A 16301-nucleotide genomic window follows, 5' to 3' on the forward strand; every position below is an offset into this window, starting at 1 on the left:
TTTTTTTTATGAATGTTATGTTGGTTATATCCACTATGGGGGCACGGATTCACCAGTTTCTGCTTAAGTATGTATTTGCATACATGCATCTTTAGGTTATTAAGTTCGACAAATCTCCAATGCACTATACCCGGACCCCATGGCTTCGTATGAACTGTTATTCAGTGAATGTATTGCTTGTGTTGAAGTAGGGATATTTTGGAAGAACGAGTCAATCGGGTAGGCTAGTTTACTTACTACTTACTACTGGAATCCGTCTATATACCTGGTCAGCTGACAACTGATTGAACATTCTTACTACAGGGTCCGGCAATTGAACTTTAGGAGTGATTATTACGAAGTACCTATATAAAACCGAGTTAAATGACACCTTGTCACCTTGTTAACATTATGTCTAAGATGTCAGAGGATATTTTTGTTAATTTTGCAATCAAGTTTTTTTTTGTAAAAATAGTCCTCGAATCTTAACGTAGTGCTTTGATTGCCTAGTTCCAGGCTGTGAAACGGTAGAGTAGAAAGACATATTTCGTGAGTTGTCCAATGAGTTTATGTGTTTTTTTTTTTTTTTATTTTGGCTCGCACTTGGCAGATACCTGGAGATCAGAAGTGCCCAAGTATAGGTGGGGATCGTCAAGCTACAGTGGCGACACCTACCATGGTGAAGATCATCAAGATGCACGCTGGGAGAACTTCTTGACGTAGTAACACTAAATTGGCAATAGATTTTAATACACCGGATCAAAATCGGATCTTGGAAGATGATCTTTACGCCCAGCCTTACAAGATCCTTAGATTTCAAGACTTCTCGTTCGAACAGAAGCAAGAGCGGGTAGAAAGGGCGAAGGCGCAGCTTACGCGGTCCGCGCATGAAAAATTTGGAAAATATCGTGTTTTCTGCCGATGAATTCATCGCCGTTCAGCGGTTCGTGAAAAAACAGAACTACAGATTTTGGTTGCCAGAAAGATCACGAGCCTATGCAAACGTATTAAAGGCCACAAGACGCTAGAAATCTGTCTTATTAAAGGTCTGGGTCGGAATCGCCCGTACTTTCCTGGTGAAGATCAACCGAACACCCTGAAGAGGTGTAGATCAATCAATTAACATATCGAAAATAGTTCTACGGCATGTCCTCGAACTGTGGACACGTCCCAATTTTGGTTTTGGTTGGTGATTTTCAGCAGAACTTCACATTGGCTTACCAAAGAAAGAGGTCCTAATTTTTGTGTGCGAGGTCCCAATTTTTGGGTTAATTTCAAGTACGGAGTGGTCGGGGAGTTCGCCGGACCTGAACCCTATGGACTTGGCTGTCTAGCGTATACAGAAGCCCGAAGTCTACTCCACAAAACATGACGGATTGGAAGTTTTGAAGCGCCATCTAGTTGAGTCCTGGGATAAAATACCACAAAAACCACCTGCGGTCTTTTTAGAATATGTGCCTTGAGCTTCTGCAGCGAGTGGTTAGCTCAAGGACAAAAAAATCGAAAGGCGCCAATGGATTTTGAAAATATGATCTGTTTTGATGTAAATCGTATAAGATTGAAAGAAAAAGTTTTTGTTGAGATCAAATTATGTGTTATTTCCAATGTAGCACTTCAATTGCCGGACCCTGTATATAGTCACACTCAACCGAAAAGGAAACTTTAAATTCACCTGGATTTTCACGTAGGCGCTCATTACGTGAATTTTCGCCTGACTTACATGAACCACTTAGAAGCTATTACAAATTCACTTGATCTGTACGTAAAGTTCATATAGCCGTTTGCTGCCAATACAAAGACACATTCGAATTACGTGAAAATCCAGTGATCCGCCAAGTACAAAGGATTTGGTGCATTCTATGTTATGTTCACGTAGCTCTGAATAACTTATTCACGTAAAATCTATGTGAAGGAATACAGAAAATACTCAATATGGCCTCCATTCAACAGTTGGTGCTGGCAGTTAAAGAAGCATTGATGCACCAAACATTCTTGAGAGGATTGACTTCAACGTGATGTCTAGACAACTAAGAAGTCGCGAATTCCTTCGGCTAGGTTTTCATCGTACACTTTACGGCCGGAACGAGCCTATCCGTGCAATGTGTGTAGTGTTTAATGATAAATTTAGCGAATTTGATTTTAATATGACCCCGGATATGTTTGTGAACCGCTTACGGGCTTCAATGTTAAGATAATATCGTTTTATTGTAGTACTTGATGTTAGATCTTATCGTTACTTTTATTTTCTGATCCACTATATTTAATGTGTTATGTAAAATCCCTAAAACTAGTTTTAAATATCCTGACAAACTATTGTATCGTTCATGTATTGTATTTGCTACATTCATCGATGGGTTTTTATGCCTTGTGCTTTTCCCATCCCATCCATTTAGACTAGTCGTTCGATGGATTAAAAATAAATAAACAAATAAACAAATAAACAAATAAACAAATAACGGATGATGGAGAAGCTGATTTTCCGTAAGTAATTAGAATTTTATTGTGTGATTGTTGTTTACATATTTTCCTTTTAAAACAGAATTCGGAATTGTCCAGCTAGGAAGGGCAGACAAACATCAAAGGATCATCCAACGAATTTAATGCGACAACATTGCGAGTGAAATAAATTAAATAAGTGAAGTGTAGTGTGATTTTTGATTAGTGGAGGTACATATAATAATTAGTCGAAACAATAAAATGTGTCTGCAAAACCAAAACATTTTTATTAATTTGTTCAGAAAAGACTCACTACGTTCATATTTCAATAAAATCTATGTGAAATGCATATACGATCTACGTGAACGATATGCCCTTCAAATGGAGCTCACCTACAACACATATGAAAATTATGTGAATTCTGTTTGCTACGCGAGCTTCGTTTGCTACCTGAAATTCACGTAGGTTTCACATGATTTTCAGGGTGGCAAAAATCTATGTACATTTTCACGTAGCGCTGATGTGAAAAGTTTTTTCGGTGCAGTTATAAGAGGAAACACATCTTACTTGTCGGCCACTAATGGGATTTGAACCCAAATGTTTTTGTGCCGATACCAGGAATCCAACCCTGTACGCTTGGCATACCAAATCCAGACTCGTATCCGCTAGACCACATCGGCGTTTAGGTAACATTTCCGAACGTTCTGTAATAAATTTCATTCTTCGTCCTTTTTGTTGTTTCTTCCATCTTAGTCATTTTGGTAATTTTTGTCATGTTTGACGTTAGATTTATTATAAACATGTATTTGGGTTGCATGAGGTTTTAGAAATGTTGTGATTTATTTAAAATTCGATTTTGATTTCCCGAAAATCCCGAAGGAGGAAATACATAAAGTTTAAGGTATTTTATTGAAAAATTTTATAAATTCATCGAAAATTCAAACAATTGAAAGAGCAAAAGTCAAACTGTAGGAGTTGGGAAATATATATCACCTTTTGAATTTTAGTTCTTTTCAAATTATCGATCTAAATTAACAAGGTAGATTGCATATAACTTTGTTGCATAAAGGCTTTGGTAAAATTTGTTTAAATTTAATGAAAATTTCGTGATGTTTCAACTCCAAGCGACAAAAGAAGGATTTAAAATTTGTTCCGGCCTAGTCGAATATATCACCGGTTTAGCAGTAATTACGAGAAGTTTCTTGGCAAATTTGCAAAAACAAAAAAAAATCCTTCAAACTTCAGATACAGTCGGATAAGCGAGAACCACTTTACGTGAGAGAAATCACCAGGTCCCCTGCTTTTTTGGCATAAAATCTCTAAATCTCTCATCTCTGAGTTTCAATGGTTTTTTTTTTGTTTCGATTATAGTAGTTTTACCATCTTTGTGATATTCGCGATTTTATATCAACTTTATCAATTTATATCAACTATATTTGTTCATTTCTGTGAATCACACAAGCATGTATGTGCTTCAAACCATCTACAAGAGCAAACCTGGATAAATGAGAAATCCAGGTTCGACTACCTACATATATTTAGTTTTTTGAAATGTTTGAAATTGGTCGTTGCATAAAGTCTGTAAGTTTAAAAACCTATCACCCCAAGGGGGTTACAGAGACTCCCTTTATAGGTCTCAGGGCAACTCGCTAAACTAAAGATAATGGTAGGGAGTTCGAACTATGAGGTCTAAGTTCTCTGTGCTATGAGCTCAAGAAAAAAACCCCAATTATGCACTCCTCAATTTTAATTACAAATGCCACAACAATAAGTCACTTCTACAGTATGGGAATTGGTACCGAATTGTCTCCAATGTGAGCATGAAAGTTACAAAAGGTTCCTCAAATAACTTATTTGTGACATGTAAATCGCATCCCTCAGTATTAAAGTTGCAAAAAGGGCCTCGTATAGCCTTCTTAGGATTTGAAGTTCCAAAAAGTCCCTGAAATAACTTTTTGTGACAGGTCAATCGCATCCATCCAGTATAAAAGTTACAAATTGGGTCTAAAAAAGCCTTCTATGGACTTGAAGTTCCAAAAAGTTCCCCAAATAGCCTTTTTTGTGACATGTCAATCGCATTCATTCAGTATAAAAGTTACAAACGATGTCTCAAATAACCTTCTGTGGACTCGAAGTTCCAACCAAAGAGTTCCTCAAATAGCCTTTTTTGAGACATGTCCGCCATTCAGAAGCCGATTTAACTATCGGAAGATCTAGAGGTTTTAATTTGTTTCATGGTCATTTTGTTTAAGTCCAAATGTAACCTTGAAGCTTACCATTTTATAAAAAAAGATTTTTTGTCAAAGTTATCATTCGATTTATGAATGGAAAATATAATAGTTATACAAATTTATTTTAAAGGTTTAAATTAAAAAATCTCCATTCTTCCAATAATTTATCGAAATAAACTTTTGAGTCGTCATGCTGATATGTCATGCTGTTCAGTTGATCAAGATAAAAAAAACATCAAAACAATCGGGTATAAAACGGAGATATTACTTTTTTTTTAGAAAATTTGGGTATAATGTGGTTCCCATTTCATGAACATCATGATTAGTTTCTACTATGTTAAAATTTCTGAAAATTTGGAACAGTATCATCGTTTCTCCTGTATGGGTTCTCTCACATCTGAATGAAGTCAATCAATTGTATGAACTGATATGCACATATGTTTCGCTACATCATTAGACGATCGAAATGATTGCACAGGTGTCGTGTTGTCGGGTTCTTCTCGATCTTCCAGAACTGGCTCGCACTTGGACTTGGGGACAATTGATGCTTTGAAGAGTGTGGGTGGGTGCCAATATGATGGGGATCGTTTTAGGGTCTAACCATTCCAAACGAATCCAACCTGGCACTCAGTTGGGTAGATTTCGTTAGGAGACGTTGTTAGGCTTTCTTGCTGACGTATGGGGCAACCCGTAATATCGTTTCCTTTCGGTTTATTGGCTCATTTGTTTGATAAGAAGACACGTTTGTATAAAATTTAAATATCACTCGAGCCCACTTTCATTCAGTAGTCAACTTCGGCGTGGGTAATATCGGTTGTGGAAAATCGTGACTCGTGTGTTGTTTTTTTTGTCCAAATCCATGCTTCTTGCATGTAATAGGTGCAAATGACTGGTGAAAATGTGCACAGGATCTACAACGGTTAAGTTGATCAGTGTTACTAACTCGGTGATTGATACGTGATTCTCAGTTCGGTCGTGACATTGCCAACAGGACCGGAAGCCCTCAGGAAGATATACATCCAAAACCACCCTCAAAGTATCCGGGTTACTTAAGCCCAACGTGCAGAAACTTTGGCACATTTTGCTCTGCCTTCGTTATGCGAAAAGTTTGTTCGTTTGGCTCGAGTTATACGGATTCTTTTGTACAACACAGGCGGTTTCAAGGCGCAGAAGTGTCAATCGTAGACAGACCATCACCTTCGGGCAGATAATTTCCACGTCAGCACAGCTGTGTGTTGATGGCACAGCGCCAATTCCACCTGGCCATGTGGATTGCGTGGCATATTAGTTGAAGTTAATTTGCAGAGCTTCTTCAGCTTTGTATGGTGCATAGGTTGGCAATGCACTGTGTACAAATGCAGCCAACATGTTATCTCCTTGATTTGTTGTGTTTTCACCGAGGGCTTTTTGTTCAAATTATTCAAACCAGTTTTTATACCAGTATCGAACTTGAAAGGCATATTTGCAACTAGGTTCCATTCTTTCAATGCATAATTGGGTTAAAATTAGATGATAAGGACGGCAATAATGCAACTTGATTCTACTAATGTATCGTAACCACTGGAAAAGCTCGGTTCCAAGAAAAAAAAATTCTAAGGATAGTAGGTACTCAAAAAAAATGCAAAACCTTTGATTGCGAAATGAAAATTGATAAATTTTTTTGCAAACCTATTTTTCAAAGCAATGTAAACATGTGCAAAATTTTATGACAATCTGCCGAATGGTTTTTGAGATGACACCAATCAAAAGTGCTTCGAACGAAAATTTTGGGCAACACGCACACCATCATTCAAACACACGGTGTTCTCCACGTTTGGAAATTTCTTGTCGCTTTTGAAGATTTTGCATATCTTCTAGAGTTTCCATTTAAAAGAGTTTGTTGGATATTATTTTTAGCGAATTCCAAATAACATACGTACACAAAAAAAAAAAGATTATTGGGAAAGAAGAAGATAAATTATTTGAATAAACGTCAACTCTATAAAATGAGGGGTTCCAATGTGAAATCAGTATAAAATTCAAAACAACTTAAACCATTTGCAAGATATTTTCATCAAATTTATTATAGGTACTAGCTAATTGGGACATGTTTCAATGATTTATTGTACAAGAGGAGTCTTCTTATAGATCAAATGAGACGATTTGACATAACCAATTTATTGACAACAATCTATCTTTACTAGAATGATGGAGTTGTATACAAAAACCAATAAAAATACGAAACACCTGCTCAAAAGTGTTTTTACCTATAGATTTGTATTTAGAACAATTACGAGTTTTCATATTAAAAGGTTCGGAGTTTGTGATATAGCTCAGTTGGCAAGTCAGTTGCTTCCTGAGCCGATGTCTGCGATTTCGAGCCCAAGAGTAAACATCGAACACAGTTGTACCGGATAATTTTTTCAATAACTGGCCGCAAACTGCAACGCTGATATAAAGTCGCAAAAGCCAAATGGTCAAACGACTATACTCGACACAAAAAAAAATTAAAGGTCCACATTTTTAAGTTAAGTTTGGTTCATTGTTTTCCTCTTAATTCTCTCCCATGTTTTTAAACTTACTTACTTACAAATTAATTTACGTAATAATCCCATTTTTTTCTTCTATTTTGAATTACGGAAAACAAATTTATTGTAGCTGAATATTATTTAATGTAATGCTTGCATTACAAGTTTTCCTGAATATTTTAATTTATTTTCATGGTGTTCCGTCTGAACCTGATGAACAATATTCGTCCAATTCACTCGGTCCAAGGAAACCGTTCTCCAGTTTCTCGGACATCCGACATAGTACGCTCGAAGCTTCCCAGTTCACGCTCCACTTGGTCTAATACCACCTATGAAGCTATGAAAATGCTGCTTTTCAAGCCACAGGTACAGATGGCTTGCCAAACCAGATATTTCTTTGCGAACTTTGACAGTTTCATGTGCTTGAAAATATCTTCCTTTTGCCGTATAAAACTCCTGTTCCGGAAGCTGCTTGTAGTCGGCTTTGACGTAGGTTTCGTCGTCCATTACCACGCAGTCAAACTTCGTCAGCATCGTCGTGTACAGCCTCCGGGATCGCGCTTTGGCCGTCGTATTTTGTTAACCATCGCGATTTGTAGTCACTACCTTCTTGTAAGTCGATAGTCCGGCTCGTTTTTTGGCTCGATGCACGGTTGCAGACGATAAACCCAGCTTATTTGCGGCATCTCGGAGAGAGAGGTTAGGGTTTCTCTTGAAACTACCGGAAACTCTTTTTGTCGTCTCAGCGGATTCCGGTTTTCGATTTCCCCCCGATCCAGACTTCCTGGCTGTCGACAAACGTTCCCCAAACACTTTAATTACATTTGTAATGGTTGATTTGGCAACTTTTAGCAATTTTGCCAGCTTTGCGTGCGAGTAGCTCGGATTTTCGCGATGCGCGAGCAAAATTTTGATACGCTGCTCTTCTTCCTTGGACGGCATTTTGACAACTGAAGAGTGAATTCCAAAATCAAAACAGGAACAACATTCTACACACACACACACACCTTTTAAAATGAGGAGTGTTCAGGTTTTTTTGAATGCAAAATTGAAAGAAATACGTCAAGTTGATATTGACCAAATTTTGTCTGTATCACTCTTTACTGGGTTTGCCATAGAGTCGCCCGAGCTCGTGGTTCATCCTTCGCCTCCACACTCCGTTCTCCTGCTCACCACCAAAGATGGTTCTTAACACTCGTCGCTCGAATACTCCAAGTGTTCGCAGGTCCTTTTCGAGCAATATCCAGGTCTCGTGCCCTTAGAGGACAACCGGTCTAATGAACGTTGTGTACAGGTTACATTTTGTGCGAGGGCTAACTCGCGGCTAGATCTCACGGCTGGAGTCATTGTCGGCGGTCTCCAGTGAGCCCGATAAAGTCTTCTATTATCTTCAGCTCGATTGTGACCTTGTTATTACTGAACAAGCAGGCTCGGTCGGTCTCAGATCCGCAAGCCAGCATATACTTCGTCTTGGGCGTATTAATCATTAACCCAATTCTTCCTTCTTCGCGTATTAGTTTGCGGTAGATCTCCTCCACCGTCGCAAATGATCTGCCGACTATATCAACGTCGCAACAAAGCATATCAATCGACTGGATCTGTTGAAAATAGTCCCCTGCATTTTGCCCGCCGCACGTCGAATAACACTTTCTAGCGCCACGTTGAACATCATGCAGGATAGACCATGGCCTTGTCGCACACAGCACAGCGTTCCATCCTTCGTCGCCTTGATCAGTCTGGTCAGCTTCTCAAAAAAGCCGTTCTCGTCCATAGCTCGTCACGGTCGATGGTGTCGTATGCGGCTTTGAATTCGACGGATAGATGGTGCGTAGGAACTTGGTGTTCACGGCATTTTGGGAGGATTTGCCGTAGTGTAAAGATCTGGTAGTGGCGTTAGTGAACGCTTGGTAGTTCTCACAGTCCAATTTGTCGCACTTTTTGGTAGATGGGACATTGGGGTATATTGCCTCCTCCTTCCACTCCTCCGGTAGCTTTTCTGTGTCTCAGGTCCGGACCATCAACCGGTGTAGGCAATCGGCCAACTTGTCCGGGCCCATTTTGATGAGTTCAGCTGCGATATCATCATTTCCATCCGACGTATTGCTTTTCAGCTGGCCAATGGCTTCCTTAACTTCACTCATCGTTGGAAGTGGCTCCTTTACGTCGTTGGCTACGCCGGCGATTTAGCTTTCATCACCGTCTTGGTCTCCTACATATGCGCCGCGGCCGTTCAGGTGATCATCGAAGTGCTGCTTCCACCTTTTGATCACCTCACAATTGTCCGTCAGGATGCATCCGTCCTTATCCCGGTACATTTCGGTTTGCGGCACGAAGCCTTTGCGGGATGCATTGAGCTCCTGATAGAACTTTCGTGTTTCCTGGGAACGATGCAGCTGCTCCAGCTCCTTCTCTTCCAGGCAGCGCTTTTTGCCTTGGAAAATTCGGACTCGCTGCCTCTTCCACTATCTACGTTACGACGAGTGCTTTATTGCACTACTGCCGCCTGCGCGACGTGCTCCTCGTCCTTCAACCTACTGCATTCCTCGTCCAACCAGTCGTTCTGTCATGTTCGTTCCACAACGAAGCCCGATGAAGTTCTCCGCAACGCTGTTAATGGCTGGCTTGATGGTATCTCAACAGTCTTCGAATGGGACTTCGTCCAGCTTGCTCTCTGTCGACAGTGCTGCATCGAGCGATTGTGCGTAGTCTGCTGCGACCTCAGGTTGCTTTAGTCGTGCGATATTTAACCGAGGCGGGCGTCGGTTTCGTATGTATTTCTTTACGGAGAGTTTATAGCGCATCTTCACCATGACCAGATAGTGATCTGATTCGATGTTGGCGCGTCGATAGCATCTAACGTCTATGATGTCCGAGACGTGCAGGCTGCTTATCAAAACGTGGTCGATCTGTGGTTGCGTTTGGAACGGTGATCTCCACTTGGTACTTGGGTGGGAGGCGGTGCTGGAAAAAGGTACTACGTACGGCCAGGCGGAGAAATCTATGAGTCTAAGGCCGTTTTCGTGGGTCAGCTGGTGTGCGCTGAACCCTCCAATTGCTGCTGAAAATTCCAATTGAATTACTCTTCCTGGTCAACCTGCGCGTTAAAATTGCCGATGACGATCTTGACATCATGTTTTGGGCAGCGGTCGTATTCACACTCCAGCTGCGTGTATAATTCGTCTTTGTCGTCTCCGGTACTTCCGAGGTGAGGGCTGTGCACGTTGATCATGGTGGTGTTAAAGAAGCGGTTCTGATTCTCAACCGGCACATTCGTGGGTCGATCCGTCACCCCCGATAACGAGCTTTTGCATGTTTCCCATCAATATAAAAGCAGTTCCAACCTCGTAAATAGTATGGTAGATAGTATGACCGTCTCGGAGAGCACGAACCCTGGAGCTCTTCCAGCATACTTCCTGCAGCTCTACGATATCGAATTTGCGGCTCTGGAGCTAATCCTACTATCTGTAAGCGTTTTTTTTTTGTAACTGATTTATTTGAAACGGCTCATACGATTAGGTTTGAAGGAGCCAAACTCGTTTTCTTTTTATTTTTACAATCGTTTGCTTAGCTTAGCACTTTTTTAGAAGAAAAAAGAAGATAGAAAGGGAAATATGAAAATAAAAAGGATTATAGACGAAGATCGATAGCTTTTAGAAAAAGGTATATTTCATACATGTAGTCCAAATCTAGCACAGCTAGTACATCTCTCACTGGAACGTTAGGTGGTATCTGTAAGCGTTGTTAGTATCTTAGAAGAGGTCTCAGGGATTTTGTTTGTTGTTGGTAGTTTAATATCCATTGAGTATTTTGGAGGTTGACCTATTCCTCTGGAAGGCGAAAACGTCCACCAGAAGGGCAACAAGCACCTGCTGTCCAAAGCCTGTGATATGAACGGCCGTCGTCATTTCAAATTTGATCGTTGGCGAAAGAACTCCGGAAAAAAAATCGAATAGTGTAATAAGCTTGAAGTCACATATTTGGACAGTAGGTAAAAATTCCTCATTTTTCTCTCGCCATTGACATAAACTCAGGACCCCGCTGTTTTTGGATGAAATTTCAACAGCTACAAATTTCAATCCACCGCTTTCGGATTCAAATCCACCGTTAGACGGATTAAAACCAGCCGTTGGTTTATTACCGCATCGCACTAGTCGGTCGCTGGTTGCGGTGAAATTCCTTCCGGTGAACTTTGAATTTGACTAATAACACTTCCGTGCCTGGTTCAACATCCAAGGTGGGGCCAGGTAAACTACAACTTACCCGTCAACTGCTTCGTATCTGCCGCTGGTCGCTATTCTACATCACCGCGTCGACGTCATTGGACCGAGTTTGACCTCACCAAATCCGAACCAACCCAAGGAGCAGTACCAGGTGGTAGCCTTGAACAGTTAAGATACTCATTGTTGTCATTCATGAGTGTTTTATTCAATGTGGTGGAATTATAAGCTTGGATTGTACTCCCCAAGAAATTAACTTTAATTCTACATAGAAGGTGGAGTTGTTTCTTCCTCCGAATATTCCCTGCATTTTGTTTTTGATCAGTAAGCTCGCCGATCCTAGGGATTTTTTAGGGAATCTCTGGGACGCCTGCCGACTGACTAGTGGCTTCCCAACCGACATATCTCGCAGGAGGACGGTCGTGATGTTGCTGTTTTGGGTCCCGAACACCACCAGGACGTTGCTGCAATCCGCATGCCGCTCCTGACGTGGAGAACAAACGCGTATTGAGCCCCATAACTCAGTTGGCATGCGACTAAAGCATCCACCGGGGTTTGGTACCCGATCTCCGCTATTGTTGCTCTCACCACGGGGAGGGAGAGAATCTGAGCTGTAAAACAAGTGGTGATAAATATGACCACTACCCTAAGGTTGGATGTATGGGGTATCGAGTTGCAAATTATCCGCCATTTGCCAGCCATTTTCCTAAATAATTAACTTCATACATACAGATAGGTTAAAAATTGTGAGACAGTTTCAAAACAGAAATAAAAAATGGAAAGGTCTTTTTAATGACTATTTAATCAAAAAACTTGGATGCATTTGTTATAAACCTCAAAAGATTCAAATGTAAACCAGTGTATAGTTTTTTGCTTTTCAAGGATATTTCCGTATGGGTTAATCCAGCTAAAGTTTAATCATCATTTTGATACCTAAGTAGACTAACTTTATTGTGATATCTGATTAAGCAAGGCTACAACATTTTTTTTGACTTAAGCAGTCTTAGATATTTATCTCACAGTAAAATCTAATCGTTCCAGTCGATATACGACTTAATCATATTGGAAAGTAGGTTGATATCGATGCCATGATTGAGGATTTTCTTCCTCAAACTTTTCACCTTTGAATCATTCTGTAAGAAAAGATAGATTACTATTAAGTGAGTCTTATCGAGTTTATACACCGATACTCACAAAGGCATCTTGAAGTATAGTTTGGAACTCATCAGATTGAAGTTTCTTTGTCATGCTTTTGTAGTCCGGATTCGATCGAACCTTTTCCTTATGCAAATCAACTGCCTCACTGGACGATATTATGTTTAGTGCTTCTTCGGCGAATGCAGTGAGCCCTCCGTTTTGAGGTTTGTTAACTATGAAAAAATCAAGATTAATATTTAACTAAAAAAATATAAACAAAAACTTACTTTTTCTTTTAGGAATTTTTGGTTGCTTCTTTCCGACGAGTATATCTTTGACCGTTTCCAAAACATCGGATACCGGAAATCCGGCCGATGTCATGAAGTCCTTCATCTTCTTCACTTTCGCCACTTCCTCGAACTGTTCCCACAGATCGGCGAACTCGGAACCCCGCATGTATCGCACGGTTCGGCGGAATTGATTGTCCCGTACCAGATACTCGGCCATCAGCTGTTCCAGCTGGTCCATGGGAAGCGCCTCCTGGATATCGGTCAGCTCATCTTGGATACTGCTGGCGGCTTGAATCAGCGATGATGGCACTAGGACAGCTGATAGCAGTGATACGGTGGCTATCATCAACAGCGGCTGCATGGTGATGTCTTCAGGTAAAAATGGTGACTGATATGAAACGGCTAGACGTGCTCTTTAATAGGTGACCCGATGACCAAAACTACCGTTGCATTGTTTGGTAAACATGCTGGCGGGCGGCTGTTTTGGTTGAAAACATGTTCCGGTGCATAGTTAGTTCTTGTCTTCGTGTGGCTAAGCTTCTATTAGACATATGTATGTTTGTATGTAACATCACAGCAACAAAACATCAACACATTGTTTGAAGTCTTATTAGCTTCGAAAAGCTAATGTTAGTGAAGCCACTAATTTAGTCGATTTAAACTTTGTTTATTTCAATTGTTGACTTTTTGTTAAAATTTCTTAAATATTAACACGTTATTATCCGACGCAAATTTACGTTCCAAAATGTGTAACAAAAGCTTACAGAGACACTATTATGCTTTTTGAAGTTATTTCATTCTACCTATTATTTATATCAATTATTATGAGTGATGTTTGACAAATCAGCAAACATGCGTAAAAACGACGCAAATAATACAGTGAGCGAAATAAGAATAGCATCACTATGTGTTTTGCTTGTTAAAATATGAATGATTGAAAATGACGAAAATTTTCTTCCATAGATTGTTCTGAATTGCTTAACGGATAAATCAAGCGTAAGTTTACTTTTTTTGGACGCAGCAATTGGCGTTGAGGACCAAAAATGTGAAAAAGGGGTGCGAAATAAGAATAGAACCACTTGAATTAATTATTATTATTATTATTATTATTATTATTATTATTATTATTATTATTATTATTATTATTATTATTATTATTATTATTATTATTATTATTATTATTATTATTACTATTATTATTATTATTATTATTATTATAATTATTATTATTATTATTATTATTATTATTATTATTATTATTATTATTATTATTATTATTATTATTATTATTATTATTATTATTATTATTATTATTATTATTCTTATTATTTTTATTATTATTATTATTATTATTATTATTATTATTATTATTATTATTCTTATTATTATTATTATTATTGTTATTTTCTTTTTTTTTGTATATTTGTGGCACTTTACCAACGTTTTGGCATTCGTGTCAAATTTCTGGTGCTTTGTTTGGCGGATGATGCTACTAGCCGTATAATGCAACAATCATAATAATCGATCATGAATGGTAAATGAAAAGAAAATCACCTCGACCAGGAATCGAACTCGAGTCTTCTGATTACCTCTCCGACACCTTCTCAATAGGCTAAATCGTCAGAAGTAAACCTGTAAAGTTATAGCACTGACCATACTGACTGGCCACTCGATTTCGTTTTCTGGATAATTTTTCGAACAGTACGCAATGTCGATTCCAGAGTGCGCATCGATCGATTTGAAGAGATGATATCCCAGTTAGGAAATGCCACCCAACTTTAAAAATTAAACACGCAATTTCTTCGATAAAATCGGGTTAAACAAGACCATTTTTCCTATAGGGCATTTTTTGTCAAATTTTTCAGGTTCGCCACCTGCCGTCGGTATTGCGAACCTGTAAAATCTGACAACAAAAAATTTGACAGAAAATGGTTGAATTTTTGTTTTAAGTGTCATGTCAGTGTGGTCAGTGGCTATAGCTCAAAATTCTTCGGCAGAAAATGCTTATCGTGCCACAATGGTGCTCTGTTCATCAAGTTAAAGTAAAACGCATTTTAAAATTTATTGTAGTGAAAAATTAAAATTTTTTGCTGGTGAAAATTTAGTAACAATTTGTCATCAGGTTGCAGTGCGTACTTTATAGATCAAGATGATTTAACGATCATAAGAGCTTATTTTCCGGTGCTCAAAAATTATAATATTTCCGTCACTTGAAAACCTGCTTTAATATTTCTGTAAAGATGATAAGGAGATTTCTTTTTTGTTAGAAAATCAATACTATAGGAACTACAAAACTGTTCCTCGTGAAAATTTATTCGAGAAAATATGTATTTCCTTAGAAAATATGGGTGCCCAGTTCACCCCGGCTGCTCGTTATGTCCTTGTTCCCTCTACGTAATGTTTAGTGTTTATGAAATGAGTTCTCCATATTAAATATATTTTGGTTCTACGAAAAGGTTCTGAAATTTCTTCAGATCTGTCTTCGCAACAAAAATCCACGATGTTATAAATTCTTCCGAATTCATTATAGTTCGAGTTTTTATTCCAAGAATTAAAAATTTAGAAGTATGGGCATGTAAGTATACTTTTCGTAATTCTAAACACCTCTCAAGCTTATATTTATAGGAATGAGTGTGCATTATGCCTCACGGAGGTGCTCAGTTTGCCTCACACAGTGATAGATTATCAGTTTTTAAAACACGAGTTTAAAATCCATTCTGCACTTTGTTACCTTCTTTTGTAATTTCCAACCAGTTAGGAAAACAAAAGGTGTCTCAAAGCGCTTAAAGTTTCGATTTTTTACCTTTAACAATTACAAAAAGTGGATGATAGGTTATCTGGGCGAAAATCGATGATCTGAGACTTTTGATTATACCGTGCATTTCTCGGTCGGAATTTAATTAGCTTATAAAATAAATCATAACATGATTAAAACCACATGTTATCCATTTCCGAACGGTGTTACGGACTCTCCGTAACAACTGGGAGAACCATGTATCGGGAATTAAAGGCAAACAAATTTTGAATTGTATACTTATACTGTATTTGTTTTCTCCACTCGTGGAGTGTTCCACCGTACCCGATAAAAACAAACACAAATCGTCGCCAGTGTATTGCTATCTCACTCACTCACACGCTCTCTCGCAACACTGGCAAAATTATCGGTGGGCCACCGTCCGTAAGCAGAACTCCGACAGGTCAAAACCAGTGCAACACCGTCCGAATAAACAAACAGTTTGACAGCACCTAGTGGTGCACCAGTGCAACACTAGTGCAACACTCGGCATAAACAAATACGGTATTAGATAGAGTAGGATATTTATCTCAACTCCCAGGTCCTTCGTTCTCGATTCCTATCCCCCAGAAGCTGACAGCATAATTCGGCGAAAAACTGAAGCTCAGACAGTGTAACTGGCAACGCTGTTGGAAATTTGACGTTTGCGAAGAGAGGAGAGAAAAAAGCCCGGCAAGATTGCGTGGCGTGGCAGGTTAGCTGGCGGGTCG

General features: G+C 39.1%; 2 protein-coding genes across 2 annotated transcripts in view; both read right to left on the reverse strand.

Moving 5' to 3' along the window:
• LOC129748146 (uncharacterized) overlaps positions 1 to 16301 on the reverse strand; it is a 96755-nt gene that overhangs the window by 26476 nt on the left and 53978 nt on the right. The gene's annotated exons all lie outside the window — the stretch shown is intronic.
• Positions 12399 to 13158, reverse strand: LOC129741677 (protein G12-like). The gene is made up of 3 exons (XM_055733425.1): positions 12795 to 13158; positions 12565 to 12740; positions 12399 to 12503 (listed from the first exon to the last, which is right to left on the reverse strand). The coding sequence occupies exons 1-3, from the start codon at positions 13156 to 13158 to the stop codon at positions 12399 to 12401; spliced, it is 645 nt and encodes a 214-aa protein (XP_055589400.1).

This window comes from Uranotaenia lowii, chromosome 2 (genome assembly GCF_029784155.1).
Source record: "Uranotaenia lowii strain MFRU-FL chromosome 2, ASM2978415v1, whole genome shotgun sequence".
NCBI lineage: Eukaryota > Metazoa > Arthropoda > Insecta > Diptera > Culicidae > Uranotaenia > Uranotaenia lowii.

Excerpts from the sequence above, each read along its gene's own strand:
- LOC129741677 (XM_055733425.1), bottom strand. The coding sequence starts at position 13,158 with ATGCAGCCGCTGTTGATGATAGCCACCGTATCACTGCTATCAGCTGTC. Across the intron at positions 12,741-12,794 it reads AAAAATTCCTAAAAGAAAAA|TTAACAAACCTCAAAACGGA; the intron begins GTAAGTTTTTGT and ends ATTTTTTCATAG. Across the intron at positions 12,504-12,564 it reads CTATACTTCAAGATGCCTTT|AATGATTCAAAGGTGAAAAG; the intron begins GTGAGTATCGGT and ends CTTTTCTTACAG.